The sequence below is a fragment of the Microtus pennsylvanicus genome, chromosome 5 (assembly GCF_037038515.1).
Source record: "Microtus pennsylvanicus isolate mMicPen1 chromosome 5, mMicPen1.hap1, whole genome shotgun sequence".
Classification (NCBI taxonomy): Eukaryota; Metazoa; Chordata; class Mammalia; order Rodentia; family Cricetidae; genus Microtus; species Microtus pennsylvanicus.
This window is the reverse complement of record NC_134583.1, coordinates 93,477,163-93,498,029: the sequence shown is the minus strand read 5'-3', so window position 1 is coordinate 93,498,029 and position 20,867 is coordinate 93,477,163. Positions and strand designations below refer to the sequence as shown.

The following is a 20,867-nucleotide window of genomic DNA, read 5'->3' as shown; positions in this document are numbered from 1 at the left end:
TATAATAGCTTCTACTGGCCCTCTAACCACGATATACCTCACTCTACAGGTCGGGAAACTAATGTGGAGATCCTACCAACTCCTTAGACTATATATTCCAATTATGCATAGCAGCTGAGGAAATAACCACCGGGTTCATTTACAAACACACTCACTACTCTAGAAACAAAGCCAGGTTGTGGACGATCAGCATTGTCTTGCTTAGATCTCCTTCAGGAACATTTACTGTTACTTCTGCAAACAATGGTTGTCTAATTCTTTAACTGGTGTGGGAGGTTCTTCTGTCTATGTTTTTATTTTATTGGTTAATTAATAAAGAACTGCTTTGAGCCTATGGCAGGGAAGAACAGAACTAGGCAGAGAAAGCTAGGCTGTATGCTGGGAGAAAGAAGGGTGGAGTCAGAGAAATGCCATGGAGCCTCCGCCAGAGTCAGACATACTGAAACTTTGCAAGTAAGCCACTGCCAATTGGCAATACACAGATTAATGGAGATGGGTTAAATTAATATGTAAGACTTAGCCAATAAGAAGCTTGAGCTAATGAGCCAAGCAGTGATTTATTAATACAGTTTCTGTGTGATTATTTCGGGACTAAGCTAGCTGGGCAGGTGGGAATCAACAAGCAGGCTCCCTTCTCCAATATTAACACAGGGGTAGAGGGCACAGTAGGACTCCAGTCAGGCTGGGAATGCATCTGCCACTAATGGTGAAAAGGCAGTTCCTCAGGCAGAATAGATCCATCAGAATCTGAGAGTTCAATGTCCTAAGTGAGTCGCAACATTTCATCAGGACCCTCTCAAGTATTTTTGTACCAATTTATAGGATATCACCCTTTTTCAATCAGTTCCTTCACTATGACTGCAGACACCTTTCAAGGCTGAGACACAGCCAACCATATAATAAGGGCTTATTAGGTCAGTATAGGACAAATCAGTGATGTAGAGAACTAAAATTACCTGCAACCATAGTTCGGTCAGGAAGTGCTGTGGGATAATGCTTTTGTACACTATAAAAGTGTGTTACTCTTATTGGTTTAATAAAGCATTGATTGGCCAGTGGCCAGGCAGGAAGTATAGGCAGGGAGACCAGACCAGGAGAGTTTTGGGAAGAGGAAAGGCAGAGAGAGTCAGACACAGAAGAAACAAGATGAGAATGCCTCACTGAAAAAGGTTGCCAAACCACGTGGCTAGAATAGACAAGAATTATGGGTTAATTTAAGTTGTAAGAGCTAGTTAATGAGGCTAAAGAGTTTATTGTTGTTATAAGCCTCTTTGTGGTTCTTTGGGACTGAATGACTGTGGGACTAGGTAGTATAGAAACAAGAAAGCAGTCTTTCCTCAGTCTTAGGCAGTTTTCTCATGCTCACTCCCCCACCCCCATGACCTGGGTTTACCTCTTCAGAAAGATTGGCAGCTTCTTCTGCGGCTGGGAGGTCAAGACCCAATCACTGATTGGGCTAGTTGGAAATCCTTCTCACACCTTGGGAAGTTCACAGTCAGTAGTATTTTCTGTGTAGTCTTTGCATGTCCAGCTACTACTTTTGTTACCAGAATAAAGCAATTATGCATGCAAACTACTTTCAAATCTCTTTTACCATCAATGCTAATATCAAGTCACAAGGAAATCAAGGTTTCTGAGATTATATAAAATCATAATCATATCTAATTTCTGCCTGTGTTAACTAAGATGTGCTGTAGTACTCCTTAGAGTCTAATTCCCTTGCTCTTCCAATAAATCAGCTCAAATAAATCATGAGTGATTATATGTGTGACCTTGGCAATATGAACAGTGTAATGATGCTAAAGCAATGATCCTCAACCTAATAAAACTGGGTGATTTCCTCTCAGATTAAAAAGAAAAATGCTAATTGCTAACTCACAGCAAGACTCTAGGTCTGCTGTTTCCCACTCCTTCCTTTCCTTGAGTTTTATGTACCCCGACCTTCCTGTAGCCCAGGCACTCTTCCCCACTGGGCTCCTTCTCAGAGACAAAAGAAGAAGCTAGGATGCGGTATGGTTTCTTCTTACCTTTGCATGATTTTAAAGAGCAATAGGTACTGTCCTTTCTGCTACAGACTCAAAAAGTCTGAGTTGCAGTCTGAGGAGAAAGACCGTGGACATATCCAGACACTGTATGTTGTCTAGGACTGCCGTGTTGTTGTTTGTTAACTCGAGCTAGAGTTATCTGGTAAGAGAAACCTCAACTGAGAAAATGTCCCTATTGGCTTGGACCGTGGGCAAGCCTGTGGAGCATGCTCTTGATCAACAGTTGATGTAGAAGGGCCTATCTCACCGTGGGCAGTGCCACCCTTGGACAGGTAGGCCTGGATAGAATAAGAAAGCAGGTTGAGCAAGTCATGGGGAACAAACCAGCAAGCTGCCTTCCTCCACGGCCTCTGCTTCAGTTTCTGTTTTATTTTCCCACCTTGACTTAACTTGAGGATGGACCGCAACTGTACGTTAAAATAAACGCTTTGCTCCTCGAGATGCTTCCGGTAATGACAGCACAGCAACAGAAACATAAGCAGGACACTATCAATCCACTCTTCTGTCCTCATTTCTCTTTCCCCAAGCCTCCCCATTCCCAGTCTCTAATTGTTTCACCCCATTTCATATCCTTGGGTCCTTTTTGAATAGACAATATGACACACACACACACACACACACATCTCACCACATCACATCTGTCCGAATACATAAATTAGAACAACAGAATAGACAATATGATAGCAGAATAAAATTTACTTTTACAGAAAAGGCAAAGCACAATACTTGAAGGAAAATGTTTAAATTTTAATTTGTATAAAAATTTTTACAGCTTGTCTTAAACATGAGACTATTTATGAACAAGAAAAGTTAGTTAAACCAACACTAACTTAATAAATTATTGACAGTGCTATGAAAGAAGTAGTAATTTAAAAACATAGACTGTGATGTTCAAAGCTTACTGATGCCACAGGAATGTGGCCAGTGCCAGTGTGGGCTGGCTGTGAGAAAACAGAGAGGAGGTCCCTCATGGTGAGATCTGTGCCCAGGTTGTGATTGTCACTGTGACAAGAGCGGGACCACAGAATGGATGTAAGCACTAGGAGTGAATTCTTCCATATCTATCATTTCACCTAATGTTTCTGCCTTTGATATCAGAATACTAAAGCCACAGAAAAATATGGAAATACCCCACTCTCTTTTAAAATTCATTTGCAAATGATTGGTTTATTTCTCCTTAAATATCGAAATTAATTCACCTGTGAAGCACTCTGGGCCTGAGTTTCTCTGGTGACTCTTACCCCATCCTTCACTTCTTACATGAGCATTCATAGTTTAATTTCTCTATGGTAATTATTTTTGGGTTGCTTTTTATTATTTTTATCTTACTACTATTTGTTCTCATTTCACTTATTTGTATAAACTGTTTGCACAACTGTGTTCACTATGTAACCTTAAGTCCTCTTAGTTTCTGCAGAGTTGGTAATGATTTTTCCTTGTTCAGAAGAGGTTTGGAAATTTTGATGCTAACAGTGACAACTGAGCTATGCAATGATGCAATGCTGAAAACACCAACTTTGATTTCTAGGTGGTCATCTTTCCTCCCTTTCCTGAAGCAAGATGAGTCACATGACTGCCAGAGGCAAGGGTTGGGGGATGTGTCTCAAAGAAAGGCAGTCTTCTTCTACAAATGCTTTTAGGGAGAAAGTAAGATTAAATAATCTTTAGTGTGGACTCAAATAGACCTTAATGGCTTAGACAATATGATCCTCATTTTATCCTCATTCTTCACTTTTTGTATTTTACTACAAACTTCTTTTTTAATAAGTTTTTATGTTGCATGCATATTTTACATGGATGTATGTTTGTGCACCACATGCATGTCTAGTGCCCACAAATATCAGAAGAGGGTGTCAAATCACCTGAACCTTAAGCTACATATGTTTCTGAGCTGACACATGGGTGTTGGGAGTGGAACTCTGGTCTTCTACATGACTTAACTTAACCTCTCAGGCATCTGTCAAGCCTCCTATAAGAAGTGAAGAAATGTCTCTTACTTGCCTTGGTAATCCTAGAAATAAGTATGTTATCTGTCACCTCAAAATAAATCGCTGAACTTGAATATTCATTCACATTCAGTTAAATACACACACACACACACACACACACACACACACACACACACACCAGAGGTTTATTTCTAGTTGCCTTTCCCATGCCTCTTTTTTTGATTGAAAGGTAACAAAGGAATATCAAAATAATGTGTTTATGTATCACAGGGGTCTTGATCTGTGCTTAAAGAAAAAAAACCCTTACAAATAGATCACAAAATCAGAAAAATGTTTTATTTAGAAAGAAATAACATGTACAGTTCTTGAGACTTCATTGTAGGTCACTTGATTCTATGTACTAATGAATAAAATTTTTATGATGAAAAACCCATGCCAGCACAGGAATTTTCAACTCAAAGATCATGTGGTAGCTATTGTAGTTAATTGAAGGGAACAAGAAAATGTTGCCCCTTTGCTCCGCCAGATCTCCTAAAACATTCTGTTAATTTTCCAAGAAATATCTGGGGCTCTTTGGCCACTATTTGTAGGCCTGAGCTTTGTCTGAAGCCAAAGCCATGAAAATCAAGCGTGTCACTGAACACACCTGTTCAACACATTATTGATAATCAATTTTTAAGCAACTAAATTTAGGACGCTTAAGCATTGCTGCTTTGTGATGGTTTGATTTTCTGCATTGTCTTGGAGATCAACTCTCTGCTTTGTATTTCCAACTTTGCTTTTATTCTCAAGAAACTAATCTTTGCTCATATACAGGGTTACAAAGTGACTTTGATTCCATGCCGGATTCATTATTTGCGTTACGAGACAGGAAAATCACATTCTAGAATAAAGAAAATATTCAGTTTCAGAACACAAATGAATATATATGATACACACACAAGCATTTATATACATATGCACATAGGAAGGTAGATACATAGATGCATTTACATATAAAACAATTTTATAGATACATAGAACTTATAGCTGTTCCAAGATGAGAATAGCACGTTATTAAGTTATGCACATATTTGATGTATATTATCTAACCTTCATTTTAACATTCTAACTAAGGATTTGGTCAGAGCATAGCTATTGGCTCCATTACTGAAGACATGCATTCAGAGCTGGCTGAGAAGGGGGACATGCAATTATTAAACATCATTGACTTAACATCTTTGATGCAAGAAAAATTTAAGATCAGAAGGAAGGAAGTAGAGGCTAAGATGCTGATTGAATCCCTTCAAGTGTGTCATTGGTCTTTACCAAGTCAAGGCTTGTAATGAGACTAGTGTTTGTAGGAGAAAGTAGCCCTACTTAGAAGGGAGGTAGCCAGGCTCCAGCATCCTGAACACAGGCATAATTTCAGGAAATACATTTAACTTCTCAGAGCCTCAGTTCCTTTGTTTGCAAATGGGAAGGAAAGAAGCTGGTGATGTGTTAGGGTCACCTGTTTTCATGTCCAGATAATCCTCGTCAGCTACTTAATCGCCTTCTACCCCTTCATTTACTGCACTATCTTACTGTCCAAACGCCCTGACGTTAACGTCATGGTGATAGATTTTCCTGTGTCATTCATGGCAGCATAGATCAGCACATCCTAGAGGAACAAAGACAAGATTCCTAGAGGCCTCTAGCATACTCACCCGAGAGAAGTCAGAGTGACCCTCTTTCCACCACAGCATGGCAGCGAGCATAGCCAGGCCAAGCTCCAACACACTGAAGATCAGCATCAGTGAAAGGACTCCCTAAATTCAGGAGAGGAGAAGTTGGGGTGACTGAGCCAGCAGAAGCCTTGGTGGGAAGTGACTATAGAGAGGAAACCATCTCCACCGTCAGAGAGTGAAGAGAGGACACCATGAAGAAGGGAAAGGCATCCCTCCAAACCCAGGCTTAGATCAAGGCCTGAGCCTTTCATTCCCTGAGGGGAAGTGGATGGAAGCCAAACTAAACCAAAGCTGTTTCAAGCCACTGCTTCTCGCCTGACATGGGCAGGGTCCCTGACTACACTGTTCACTCAGCGAGGGGGCAGAGGGGTGTAGTGAGAGCCAGGACAGAGTCAGGGGCTCCTGCTCTTGGCTCTCCTAGGTTGGGCAAGTCTCTGCTTCTCTGTCTTCTGTCTGCTCACTTCTTACACGTGTGTCACAATTCCTCCAGGAGACTTGTGAGGGTTACTGAGGTTCTGACAATGCAACACCTTTGTAAAAGTCAGCATCGATAGAACCTTCTTCCTTGGGGTGTGTTTCCTTGGCCTTTTGCATGATGAGAAAAGGCAGAGAAACAGTCCAGTTTCTACAGTCTGTAATGTCACAAACCAATTGGAAGAAGGGCCTAGGTTAATAACACACAGCCCATGACTTTTGTCCTAAGGTTCATGAAGCCTGCTTGATAGGAAAAAATGCCATTCTGTAAACTTTTCCATTGTTCATACACAGGTCGAGATGTGTTAGAGCATGCCTCCACTATCTTGACACTGTCCCAGAAAATATATTCAACCCTCTCTTTGTTTATTTATACATTTATTTTATTCAACCCTGTCCTTTCCCCTAGGGTCTCAAACCAGATAGGGTGAGAGGATTTCAAAAACTAGGGGAAGACCGCTCTTTTCCAAGAGCTACGTGAGCCTTGAGGAATACTTACAGTCAGAACATTCTTGGTGCTAGGGCAGTCGTTGTAGAGGGGATGGCGGTAGAAATAACGCTCGGTTGGTCTAAGAAGTTTGCTCTGCTCACACTGCTCTGAGGCAGGATGCAAACCAGCCAGGCTGACAGAGATGATAATGATGCCCATGAAAGCAAATAAAATACTCAGGATGTTCGTAATCAGGCTGCCCTCTACCTGAAATGAGCAACAGGATTCGTTTATACCTTTTTCCCACAAAGTTGCGCCTGTTCTCTTAATTTGTCTTCCTTAGCCTTTAAGGATTAATGATTTGTTTCTCCATCTCCCTAACTCATAGTTGTTTTCACTAGAAAGAGGAGAGGCCCTAGTTTTCCTTCCTTATTTTTCCTAGGCTCCATTTCTTAGATGATATTTGATCAGATCACTTTAACCAGCCTCTATCATGTGTATTGGCCCTGCCAATACATAAAACACAAAATATAAGTGGTAATTGTGTGGATAAATAGGATTACAATGAAAAGAAATAAAATATTCCCCTGGCAAAATCACTCATCACCCATGACTTTTAATGGAACCCCATAATGCAAAATTGGAAAATTCTCAAGACACTGGGAGCAAAGGAGGAGGTGCAGATACCAGGTGTGTTCCCTGTCCCTCAACATTGTCTGCACTGTAGTTTGGATTTGATATGGCCTGAGACACGCATATTAAAGACCTGATCCCCAGGCAGATGATGCTGTGAGATCTCAGAACCTCTAAGAAAGGTGATTATGGGGACTCTTTCTCAGTGTCAGGTAGACTTTGCAGTCTGAAAAGGCTTAGGATTGGCTGTAACTGGGGCCACGTTGGGATGGCTGTAGGCAGAAATCTAGACATGTGACAAAGGATGTTGTCACTTGTAGAAACAGTGGGGCAGAGAGAAGCAGAATGAAACTAGATGTTGGTAAACTGAGGCCATGGTGCCAGAGTTCCTTTACTTTCATTGTTCTTGAGTACTCAGTTCCAAAGCTCACTTTGGATTCATCTCTACATTTATAGTGTCAGCAAAATAAATAAACTTTTCTCAATAATGACTTCTTTTCTTCCTCAACATAGAGAAAGTGAAAATTGAGCTAAGATCTGTCTAAAGGGTATAATTAGAGGTAAGAATTTCCAGGGTGTACCCGGATGTCTTACACTGGTGTGTGACTTAATTTCAGCACACTTATATTTTAGATCAATTGTATAAGCCATCAAAATTTGGCATTTTGGGTGCTACTTCACACAAACAGTGACTAAAGTCAAACTCTTGGACTCCTCTAACAACAGCTGCAATCAGGATATTGCTTGTGTGTTCTAGAACAGACTAGGTGTATTCTAGTTGGTTATCTTCTTTAGGCTCCACACACAGGTTGACAAGATCATTCTTGAGCATAGGTAAGTGTCTTTCATTCTTATTCTATCTAGAGACTACCTATGTCCTTGGTTGCTTCTACCCCTGGAATTTGACCATGGCAACAGAAAAGTAATCAATACTCTGTGTATTGGAGAGATTGGTTTAGTCAGATCTTAACAATTAAGTCCCTAAGCTGTTGAATGCATCACATGCATTCTGTCCCATGACTTCCTGAGTCAACTCCTTGAGGAACGTGCGTTGACTGATGGCTAGGTGAATCTTTACATATCTCAAAAGTTTCTTCCTAGAGTCCATCTTTCTTCTCCCAGTGACTTCAGTATTCCTCAGGAATAAGTTAAAAGTAGGTAAAGCTGAATTCTTAGCCAAAACAAATAACTATTGAGCCTTTCATGATTCAACTATTCTGCTTCTAGGTTCAAAAATGCTTACTCAAGCCCAGCAAAAGCATTACCTTTATGGAGATCTAGATAAAAGATGATTCTCATGTGAACATTTTGTCTGAGGTTTTCCAAGCATTTGAAGTGGTGAGGTTATATAGTATACCCACAACAAACACAACATTTAAAAATAAGGACCATAACTTAACTACCAAAGAGAAAAATTTTAAAGTTTTTGTGTTAGACTTTTCATTGTTATGACAAAATACTCCACATAAACCACTTTAGCAACAAAATGTATTTCACGGATTCAGTGCCTCGACCCAAGAGAGTGGCATGGCAGAACAGAGCAGCTCACAGCACGGTGGTCCTGGAGGTCATGGAACCAGAACGAGAGGACATCTGTGCTAAGCACATTTTACCTTCTCCCGTCTATTGCACCTGAGTCTTTATCCTAAGTGATGACCCTATCACATTTTGGAAAAGAACAACCTCAGATATGCATTTTAATCTCCAAGCTGCTTACTGTCAGGTCAAGTTGATGATCAAGATTAATCATTGTAGCCTGTTGCCTACTCAATGGGATCATAAGAACATAGTTTTACATGACCTTCGTTGGCGGTGGTCTCAGATATAAGGCACACTGTAATTTTGGTCACAGTGATAGGAAGAATGTGCTCTATACAGGGATATGGAGAACCCAGAATCAGCCCACAAACAGAGCAAGATCTTATTTGTAACTTCAGTGTGAAAAGCAGGGCCCTGACGGGTGCTCCCCAGGTTCATCCTCATCAGGTCAGGGTTAGGCTCTTGTACTCACCAAAAACTTCGTTAACTTTGTCTCCCCGATGACTGACAGAATTCCAGAGATGATAAACTGCTCAGACAAGAGAAAAATTCTGTCAGGTCAATTTCTATGTACAAAGTGATGACAGTGTCACTCTCTGGGGTTTATGACAAACCTCCATGGGAAAAGCCTCAAGGACCAAATGACCAATGATACACTTGGCCTCTCAGAGGAGTGCCTTTGCTCACATACTATTTAGAAAACACAAGAAAGGTAGATAAGAGTAGAATTATATACCATTAAAATCAATAAAGACTTAAGAGGAAATAAAAACATATTTCGTTGATTGGAAAGGGACATTTTGGAATTCGATGATTTTTAGATCCTGAGGCATTGCTCTCCAGGGAGAGACTGGAAAATAGCCATGGGGTTTGTCCCCTCTTTCATTCACTGTGCCACTCTGGTTTTCTTATTTAAACCATGCAATCTTCTCTCAGTGACTCTCACTTGAACATATTAAAGTAGCTTTTTAACGTGCAATTTTCAGTCTGGCAGTATGTTAGGGAGGAGTTTTCAGCTACCTTCTGTTAGGATGTTGGCCCATACTTTCCATTTCTTGTCATGCTCATGCCTGACATCATACCATCATCCTGTTGTCTAGGTGATGGTGGTGTACTGAATGAATTTATTTCTCTCAGATTTTTTTTTTTTGGTTTTTTGAGACAGGATTTCTCTGTGGTTTTGGAGCCTGTCCTGGAACTAGCTCTTGTAGACCAGGCTGGTCTCGAACTCACAGAGATCCACCTGCCTCTGCCTCCCAAGTGCTGGGATTAAAGGCATGCACCACCACTGCCAGGCTCTCTCAGATTTTTTAATACTTTGAGAGAAAATTGCACTACTTTTAGTTCTTTAAATAAGGGATAATATTAACAAACACAGAAGACAAGATATAGCACTCTCAGTGGCTGGTCCTACAGACTAAGGTAAATGAGAACAAAGAAAGCATAAAGTTGAATGGTGAGAAGTGCTTACCATGGTTCATAAAATCAAAATTACTTTCTCTCATCCAATAAATCAAAGAAATTCAAGAAGCAAACATGTTTTAGAAATTTAAGATGGTAGAGATTTTGTAATTTCTGTTCTCGAAAGTTAAGTAGCCTATTCACATAAATAAATGCCGAGTCTTCATCTCTGTGCTCCTAGGGCCTGTGCATCCCATGCATGTAGTTGACTGCCGAGAAAAGCACTAAGAGTCTCTTCTAATGCAAGGGATGCTTAGTGATATGTAAAGAACACAATATGGAAAGAAGAGAAAAATAAAGTCACAGCCCTGACCTAGAAATCACCACATCAGCCCCTGGTAAGGGGTTAAGTCAGCCATGAAGTGATGTAAATAGTATGGACCTTCAAGGACCCTGAGAGTCTGGCAAAACACTGCTGTCACCTGAACCATTCGGTGCTCAGTGAAAGATTAAGAAAATATTTGACAGACTTCCTTTTGTGACTGGCGGAGGACGAGGACGGACCGCCATGAAGGCCTCAGGCACACTCCGGGAGTACAAGGTGGTGGGGCGCTGCTTGCCCACCCCGAAGTGCCACACACCACCGCTGTACCGAATGCGCATCTTCGCCCCCAACCATGTGGTGGCTAAGTCCCACTTCTGGTACTTCGTGTCACAGCTGAAGAAGATGAAGAAGTCATCCGGGGAGATCGTGTACTGTGGGCAGGTATTCGAGAAGTCCCCCCTGCGCGTGAAGAATTTCGGCATCTGGCTGCGCTATGACTCCCGCAGTGGGACACACAACATGTACCGCGAGTATCGCGACCTGACCACTGCTGGGGCTGTCACACAGTGCTACCGAGACATGGGTGCCCGGCATCGTGCCCGTGCACACTCCATCCAGATCATGAAGGTGGAAGAAATTGCCGCCGGCAAATGTCGCAGGTCAGCTGTCAAGCAGTTCCATGACTCCAAGATCAAGTTCCCGCTGCCCCACCGTGTTCTGTGGCGTCAGCACAAGCCTCGCTTCACTACCAAGAGGCCTAACACCTTCTTCTAGACCCAGAGACCCACTGAATAAAACTTCAGAGTTCAAAAAAAAAAAAAAAGAAAATATTTGACAAGTTGAAACTTAGGATTTTTCATTAAAAAAAAAATCCTGACCAGCCTTATTGAGAAACCATCAAAGTTACCAAGGACAAGAAAGGTCTGGGACAATCCAAATGAGGAAGTCAAGTGGAGGCTCTGGAGGCAAAACAGCTGGTGGAATGCAGGGTCTTTGAATGAAACCCGGGACAAAGGACACTCATGAAAAACTGGTGAAATCAGACAGTGTCTTGGCGTGAGATGGCTAAAGCAGAAGTCATTGGAACAAAATGAGGAAAAGGTGGAGCTGTGGAGGCATCGGAAAATAAAAAGAGGAAGGAAGGATTGTTACTGAGCTGTAGTAGGCAGACAGGAAGTCACAGTGACAGGAAACCTCACCTGTGCACGAGACTCTTCTACCTATCTAGAGGGGAGCTGTGCTCTGAGAGAAGGACTTTCATGTCCTCCTGACCCCAGAAATGGAGCAGCTTCTGAGAAATTTCCAGTCTATCACCCTTAGTGCCTTCAACAAGCCAGAGCCTAAAAGTGGAAGCCTTGCTGCCTGCATCCTCTGTTCTTGTGCCCACAGAACTCTACTTACACACGCAGCTCCTACAAATGGGTAGGCAGAATTTAACAGGACAGAAATCACTGCGGTAAAGTGTGCGGTGTGTGGAGCAGATGCCAAGATGATGCCCAGACTCAGCACCATCACACCACACATGATCTGGATCGCCTGTTGAAAGAAAAGAGATGGAAGATTAAAACCAGCAATGACAAGTGGGACCTCTCCACTGCTCCCATGGTACTCATGAATTGTCACCTTCTACACCGTCACTGTAAGCACACAGACACTGAAATAGCTGAGAGGTGAGGAAAGTTCCTTCTGGAGGAGATGTGGCCCTGCCACAGCCTCAGGCCATCCTCAACTACTTTTGTTCATGAACCCCTTTCGTGTTCATGGAATTTCCCAGCATCTCCTGGCTGGTGCTAAGTTGTAAGCCCTTAGTTAACAAGTCTCCTGCTCCTTCTTGTGGGAAGAAGAGTAATCTGAAATTCCTTCCACTCTGAGCACATTCTAATGGGAACCTCTGGGTGCCACATCTCCCAGAACCCACAGAACACCACACCGAGCTAGCCTCTCTGCCCAGCTCCACAGCCGCTTCCGCCCAGCTGTCCCTTCTAGGAATCCCTAGCCTCTGTAGGAGAAGGATACTTTTGTCTTCCTGACCTCCTTCAGCTCACAGACTCACGGTACTTTTACATTTGGTCAAGCAATCTTAAAATTTTTGTTGCATGTACTTTAAAGAAATCCAGATGATGGTATGCCCAAGGCAAGGACAACGGTTTCTTTAAATTCTAAAACTGGGTAACTCAGAGGCCCATGCAGATAGTGTTAGAACAGACAACACTGAGAAACAGCCTTATCTTTCCTCACAGCACAAATATATGTTCTTTCTCATACTCTCCCTTTACCCTTGAAGAGTGCCTCTAGTAAATCTGGGATGAGCACATAGAGGAAATCCAGTGGTCTTTTTATGCTGCCTCCTCTCCCTAAAGGGGAGAAAAGTATTTCATACTCAGTGAGTATCCAAGGATGTATCTACAATATTTTCAAAAATAAATACTACCAGGTACTCTATAAAAATAAAAAATAATTAAACAACAAAATCTCAATAACTCGTATTTGCAATAAGGAGAAATACTTGTTAATTTGGGGAAAGTCTTAGAGATATATACATCTTGCCAAGGGTTTTCTACTGGTCTACAGACTACTCTGTGATCGCTTTGTCAAAATGAAGGCTTTCCATTCCCCGAATCTATTTCTAGTCCTCAGACACACTGTTTCCTGCTCTGCCCTCCACCCACTCCAAGTGTTCTGAGTTGGATTTACCGCAATCACTTTGATCTCTGCCTTTAGATATTTCTTCAGGTTGTCTTGCATCTGGTGGGTTGGCTGGGGTTTGTCTGTTTGGGGAAAGTTAACTCCATTTGGTGAAATCACTGTGACAGTCTCATTGGTCACTACTTGTGGGATCATGATGGAGCTTCCAGGGCTGGAAGAGAAAATGCACTTTGCTCTTAAAAAGAATTCTGCTCACTGTACTATTTTGTTGTCATTGTTGATCTGTTTTTTTGTTTGATTGGTTTTGTTTTTGGTTGTTTGTTTGTATTTGCCTATTTGCTTGAGAGAGAGAGAGAGAGAGAGAGAGAGAGAGAGAGAGAGAGAGAGAGAGAGAGAGAGATGAGAGAGAGAGAATGAGAGAGAGAGAGAGGGGGGAGAGAGAGGGAGAGAAGGTACAAAGTTAAATGGGAGGGGAGGATTAGACTATATTTTATACATTTTCAATTAAAAACTAAATTCTTTACTGTGAATACAATAAAATCCAAACAAACAAACAAAACAAACTATGCTCCCAGGGTCTGCTGCCACCTCCAGACTGTGAACCTTCCTGTATTCTTGGCCTGTCTTCTGCCAGACAAAACTGGTGGTTCCAAGAAATAAAAGACAAAACACATCAATTCCTGAGGTCTTTCCCCATGATGTTAGGCCCACCCACAAAATTTTGATAATAAGCACATCATACGGAGAGACAGCATGAATCCTCAAGGTTCCTGGGTCCACACGTAAACATTCACACAACATTTGTAAAATGGAGCTCCAGCTCTTTCCTCAGTTCTGCCTAGTTTAAGTGAATTTTCTTTATCTGATAACTTTCATCCTCAGGTTACTCTCTGGTCATGAGATATTAAACTTCAGCCTTCATAAAGTTTTCCAATTCTTGCTACATACCACTCAAAATACTTAATTCCATTTGTTGGTTTTGTGAGTCTAATAGTACCACGTTTAGAATTAGCCTTTTATATTTTGTCATATTTTAGAAGAAGTGATCGTGTAGTGTTTTTAATCCTTGAAAAAAATCGTTTCTGCTAATTAATAAAATCATAATCAGAAAGAAAATCCAGAGTCCAAAGTTAGAAGTACATGTGAAAGTAATCCACGCTTTGTTCAGTGGCATAAAATCAATGTTAAATAATATTTAAAGTACTTATTGTTAATCAGTCACCTATACACAGTTGGGTACTGCACCCCAGCTCTCTCTGGCTCTCCCTGTTTTCCCCTCTGCCAATGGCAGCCTGTGTCTGAGTCTCTTCAGCATGGAGAAGCAGCTGAATGTAGCAGTATGAGAAGTCCTGAAGTCATGCCCTGAGGTTCAAGGTCAGACCCATGTCCTTGTCAGTTGGAAGGACCAAGTTGTCTGTGGAATTGTTTTTTGAGCTCAGGTTGACGTTGTACAATACTTTGATTGCACTCTGACACTCCAAATTCTGCCCAATAGAGTTATGCCTTGAAACTGTGAGCAGTCAATGACTAGTCGGCTGGAATTGGCCATAGAGAAGACAGCAACTTGGAGAGAGATGACACGCAGGAAGGAAAGGGTGTGAACTTGGTTCTGCCAGGAGGGAAGGGACTGTTCTCTTGCAATGTTTCTGACCAAAAGAAAGGTCAGCTAGCTGCTACTCGGCCTCTGTGTGCTAGCAGGTTTTCACCCCAGTCTCTGACTTCTGAGTCTCATTGTTTAACAGAACGATAGAGATACTTAATTCAAACCTATGTGGAAGTGGCAGAGCCTGGCTATGGAACTGGAAACCCTGACAGGTCATGGCCTGAGTGGTCAGCAGGGTGGTGATTGAGGGCTTGTGGGGTGGCAGATGATGATTAAAATATCAATAGATTAATAAGTAGCAGCTAAGCCAAGAGGAAAACATGAGCTTGGCTCTCTTTTCTCTGTGCTGTTCTCAGCCCTTAGGCTGCCCAGTTAGTGAATGGCCTGAGAGCCTTTGCAGGTGCAAGAGTTCTGCTCCCAATAGTCACATGGCCATAGGTTGGTGACCACCAAGATCATGCAACTAGAAAGAACAGGGAGAGAGGTAAGCCAGATGCCTCTCCCCTTCTCCCATTGAGTTCTGAAGTGCTCCAGTGTCTCCAGTGCTTTTTTGAGCATTAGCAGTTCCCCTTATCAATGTCCCAGAAAGAAAGTACTGCACAGGCAGAGTCTCTTCAGGATTGCCTACCTGTGCGTGTGTCTCCCAGTCCTCCCAAGCTGGGCCCTCAGGATCCGAAGAGCTTTTAATGCTGGGTTCTCTCAGTCTGAATCTTGGTTCCTGTTGGTGAAGTTCTGACTGTCCCCAGCCCTTCTTCCTCTTTCAGTGTTCACCACCACGCAGGATGGAATGCGTACACACTGTGACCATGTCAGTGCAGCCGTACTTCCTATTTCAGTAACTTCCAGAAACTCAGAAAAATCATGACTAGAACCAGTGCTGGGAGCCTGTGGGGTGTGATCACTAACACCCACCAGCTCCAAGTAATGCCCAAGTCCATGTTCTGGAACCTTACTTGTCAAAGTGTTAAACAGAGAACAGCAACAAGCTGGGGAAGCCCGTGAAGATGAAAAAAAGTGACTTTGCAAGGCCTGCTTTGATTTTAAGTAGTATTTAATGAACTATCTTCATTGCTAATGGTATTTCCCGTCATAGTAATATTGATGCTAAAACATTTCACCATATATAAAAAAGTTTGATGATAATAGTAATCATAATTTTCCCTTTTGAGGGACTATTTAATAATATATAATAAATTGTAATAATTGAACATATTATAATACTTATAGAATTTGTTTATTTATACTTTTTTTAAACTAATTTCACAGCCTCTGAAAAGGCTGCAAGCAGCCGTTCCTACCCACTGATTCATTGCTACAACTTTAGAACTCTTCTTAATGTTCTCCTTCTAACCTACGTCCAGACCCCTGGGCTTCTCAACAACAGAGGTGCCCTGAGAATGCCTGGACACTACTAGGAAAGTAACCTACAGCAGAGGGAGAAGTGGGAAAGATTCAACACACCATGAATGACTTTGACAGTCGCTCACTCAGGATGCTGTCATGAAGACAGATGTCCTTGTGGCTTTCAGTTCACAGTTCAGAAGTTGATTTTGATGATAATTAATAGCACAGGGGAACCAGAACCAGATGCAGCAACTGCACAGCCACACTCTGGAAACTTCCTTCTTCCTTTGCTTGAAAGGTCTAGATGTAGGTTAGAAGGAAAAATTAGTAGAGTCCTGCTTCAATTCAAGATTCGAAGAAATCCAAGAAAGGGTCTTTCCTGATCTGGAGTTGGCTCTCCTTTCCCGGGATGCCTATTCTCACTCTCCTTTTCCCATCATGTCCTGTGGGCTCATCACTGTCCTTCCCATCACGTCCTGTGGGCTCATCACTGTCCTTCCCATCACGTCCTGTGGGCTCATCACTGTCCTTCCCATCATGTCCTGTGGGCTCATCACTGTCCTTCCCATAATGTCCTGTGGGCTCATCACTGTCCTTTTCCCATCATGTCCTGTGGGCTCATCACTGTCCCAGGACCCAGTGAATTAGTGAAGCGCAGCTATTCTGAGCTTTGACAAAGCAGAAGTGTGGCCTCTTGAGAGCAACCACACCCACTTTTGACTCCAGGAAAATTTGCTAATAAGCAAGTTAAATCTGTCTATCTTAGATTCCCTCTCCAGTCTCTTTTTCATCTGCACACTCTCACAATTTTAAATGTACCTAAAGACATTAATAGAGTACTTGAGATAATGCCTGTAAGATCACCATCACCAAGGCCCCCATAGTGACCTAAGAGTGGTATTTTTGTGGCACTTCCCCATCTCTTCCCCATCCATCCATTCCCACCATCAACCTTCTCTTCTCCCCAACCTTGGGTTTGTGTGCTTTGTTTGGAGAGGGGACTTCTACACTCCAAGCAAAAGGCTGCTCTCCCTAGTCTCAGCGTAGTTCCATCCTGCCCGTTCACCCTGAGTTGTTTCAGAGTTTGAGTCAGTGCCTGTACCAGTTGACAAAAGACTGTTAACAATAACACACTCTGCTCACAATCTCCTGTTCTCTCTAAGCACCCTCGCAAATGCTCTGCCCCTCTGCCCAGTCCAATGGGAAATGCCTCTTCATAGTTTGCATTCATTTAGGATTGCTGTTTTAGCAAATTTATGGTAGATATTTATCTACATGTGTTATACATGATCGTTTCTTGTCATTTCCATTGGCCACCTTTCTACTCATCTTTATCAGTTCATTCACCATCAGTTTATTATTCGTTCATCACAAATGTCTTACTGAACTACATGCACTCATCGTGCCCCTGATTTACCTATGCATTTCACTAGACTGCATGACCTATTCCCTACTACTCACCAATTGTGAGCATCATTGTACAATCACTGTGTTAGTGAATGTATTGATGAATCAAACAATATGCATCTTTTTTTAAACTTTGAAAAACCATTATCATTAGGATGCAAAATATTCCCACATAGAAAATTATATATCATGTTAAAATATGTATATACAGAGAGGTGGATTTTGTGGATGTATATAATGCCCAACTATAGCTGTTGACGATTATAAAAAGAACTATGAGCCAAGTATTGCCTGATTAAGGTTGGTTAAATTTACAGGCTACTTTCTCATTTTCCTTTTGTTCATTGTTGTAGACATACAATAATGCTAACTTATTCCTCGATGTCTTCCCAGAAGGAGTATATGTGAGACTGACCCAAAACAAGAAAATGGGAGTGGATTCTGGAACTATTCAGAAACATTTTCGAGATGTCTCCTCTCTGGGCTTGTGTGTGTAACTTCCAAGTTAAACCAGTTCACTGTTTATCCTTTATAATTCAGCATCTCTTCAGTTTCGGTCGCTGTAGAACTGCTGTTGCACCAGTAAGGAAACAGTAGGGTTCCAACACGAGATGGAAGCTGTGTTCTCTGTCTCCTGTCATCTTTCTGTGTCAGATGAGATAGAAAACAGTCCTGTAGATCACCTAACTATGGGCCACTCTTTTGTCCCTTTCAAGAGAGAAGCTCAGAATTGTGTGTTCTCCAAACACACTCACTTCCCAGAATGGAAAGAACAAGGAATTGACACAAAAAACCAAAAAAGAAACACTTGACAGGAAACAGAACTGAGCAAAGCCTGGGATTCTTTGTGAGTGTGACACATTATGGTTCAGAAACACATCTGCAGTTTTGTCTGACTCTCTGCATTTGAGCAAACCGAGTACAGGAAAGGTCTCATTTTTCTTACTTGAAACAACTTCAGATCATACATTTTCTAATAGGTACTCGTCTTGAATCAATTGCTTTGCATTTTTGTCCCTCATATTTTTCTTTTCGAGACAGGGTTTCTCTGTATCTTTGGAACCTGTCCTGGAACTAGCTCTTGTAGACCAGACTGGCCTCAAATTCACAGAGATCCACCTGCCTCTGCCTCTCCTGAGTGATGGGATTAAAGGCGTGCGCCACCACCATCTGGCCCCACATATTATTTTTTATAGATCTATTTATTTAATTCTTTATGTTTTGTGTGGTGTGTGTATGTGTACCACATATATTCCTGGTGCCTGCTGAAGTCAGAAGAGGGCACTGGATCCCCTGGAACCTGAGTTACAATGGTTGTGAACAACTACGTGGGTGCTGAGAACTGAAAGCAGGTCCTCTCCAAGAAGAAAAAGAGCTCTTAACTGCTGAACTGTCTCTCCAATCCCTATGTTTTTAGTGTGTTTTCCTGAGAACTGTCTTGATGTATCTTTACTAAAAGTTAATTTAAGGTCATAAGTAAAGAAATAGCAACAGGTTTGTGGTTGGATAAGGTATTGGATCCTGGAACACATCAGTACCTGAGGTTTGTATCCTGGCTGTTTGGAAATAAGCAAGCCATTTAAGTCATGCTATGTCAAACTTACACAGAATCTACACTATTCCAAAATGAACAGCAAATATTGATACATACTTAGAATCAGTTTGTCCAAGAATTTACTTACACTTATCTCTTTCTTAGAAATTTAGCTTGATAGCAGAGACTTTGTACTGTGCTTCTAACCAGAAAGATAACACAATGATTCAACAAATATTAACTGAACTAAGATTACCTTAGAAATTCTTAAGGATGCTAACACCATTCAGTAAAACTTGTTAGGGAACATAATATTCACCTTGACCCAAAGAGTATGTCTACTGATACCTTCTCAGCAATGCATGTGAAAATACATCTTTATAATGACGGCAGCCAGTAGACAACACTTTTCTTACATGGAACTTTTCTTTCTCATGATTCTGGAGTCTGGAACTTCAGAATCAAGACACTGACACAGTCTCATGTACAACAAGAATGTTCTTTTAATGTACAGACAACTGCCTTTTAATCTGTAGATTATTAGGAAGATAATTCCTCCCTAAGTTGTACTACTTGATAATAAATGTGCTGGTTTTTACAAAGTATTGATGAATAAAAACAAACACAAAAAATGTTACACAGCAAGGCCCTATGAGTTTCACTTAAAGACTGCAAAGATGTAGCTCAAGTTAATGATTAAGAAAAACATTTGAGTCCCTGGACCAGACCGGCTCAAGTTCCTTAAGTCTTAATCTTGAAAGATACAGTCACAGGTATCTATGTGCATCATTCCTTGAAACAAAACTTTAAAATAATTTCAAATTAGATCAGATGCTTTGATAATAGTTTTGAGATGAAGAAGCCCAGGAAACAATCTAAAGTTCACAAATACACAAAGCCAAGTTATAGATTCATTAAGTTAGGGTCAAAAACGCACCAACCCAACTGTTGCTAACTGATCATACTTTCCTGGGTAGGTTTGGTTGGTGATCAGAGGTGATGATTAATTCCTTGTGTTCATTCCTGCCCTCAATCTCCTGATATAAGAAACTATCAATGGGTGAGTATGCACCCTAAAGACTTAAAGTACAGCTGACTGGTTGGTTTTCATGTGTAAAAGATTAGGTTTGTGATTCCTTTAAGATTCCTTATAAGATTAACTGTCAAGATGAATACTAAAATGATTGATTCTTTCTTTGTACCCACAATATGCAGCCTGCCAACAAATGAGTTGTCTGTGAAAAAATACTTTTCTGCTTGCTCATGATCTGTTAATCTACAAGTTGTTTAAAAGTAAATGTATATGGGTTGTTAGAGTGACTTTGTTTTAATCATATAAAGGAGATGAGAAACCCATTTTTACCTGTGTTCATTATAATAATTCTTCTGAAAAATATGGTGTAAACACACTATGATTCATACATTGCCTGAAAAACTTCGGTGGGATATATAAGCTGTAGAAAGAAGTACACAAGTACACTGAGGAATAAAAGAAGGATACCATTAAGAAGGAGTGTAAATCAGGTAGAAAACTCTAGTATACATTGATACTGTGGATTTCTTTTGAGTCCTGTGCTGTCTGGAGGCTGCCACCCCAGGAAGTGATAAGTGTTACCTTTAGAGTTACCCTTCAGTGACTTACTTTCACAAGTTTGACCTCATATTGGGAAGATTCAGCAACCACTCTAAAGAGTGGCATCACTTGAATACCGAGTGTTCAAACATGTGAGCCAGTAGAGGACACTGTAGATTCAATCCACAACAATAAGAGACTGCTTTTTATGTTATATATAATACATACATATATGTGTGTGTTCTCTCTGAATCT

At 41.3% G+C, this 20,867-nt stretch overlaps 1 protein-coding gene and 1 pseudogene across 1 annotated transcript; one reads left to right on the top strand and one right to left on the bottom strand.

The window, feature by feature from the left end:
• Positions 1-4,308: 4,308 nt before the first annotated feature.
• Positions 4,309-15,560, bottom strand: LOC142850243 (membrane-spanning 4-domains subfamily A member 6B-like). The gene is made up of 7 exons (XM_075973546.1): positions 15,383-15,560; positions 13,200-13,362; positions 11,907-12,041; positions 9,252-9,308; positions 6,677-6,874; positions 5,683-5,784; positions 4,309-4,877 (listed from the first exon to the last, which is right to left on the bottom strand). The coding sequence occupies exons 2-7, from the start codon at positions 13,344-13,346 to the stop codon at positions 4,782-4,784; spliced, it is 735 nt and encodes a 244-aa protein (XP_075829661.1). The 5' UTR covers positions 13,347-13,362; positions 15,383-15,560; the 3' UTR covers positions 4,309-4,781.
• LOC142850244 (large ribosomal subunit protein eL20 pseudogene) lies at positions 10,714-11,305 on the top strand (annotated as a pseudogene).
• Positions 15,561-20,867: the final 5,307 nt, after the last annotated feature.

Bases quoted from the DNA above. Each gene is read 5' to 3' on its own strand.
- LOC142850243 (XM_075973546.1), bottom strand. From the start codon at position 13,346: ATGATCCCACAAGTAGTGACCAATGAGACTGTCACAGTGATTTCACCA. The intron at 6,875-9,251 runs GTGAGTACAAGA...TGCTCATTTCAG, and splicing joins CAAAGTTAACGAAGTTTTTG to GTAGAGGGCAGCCTGATTAC. The intron at 5,785-6,676 runs GTAAGTATTCCT...TCCTGAATTTAG, and splicing joins GCACCAAGAATGTTCTGACT to GGAGTCCTTTCACTGATGCT.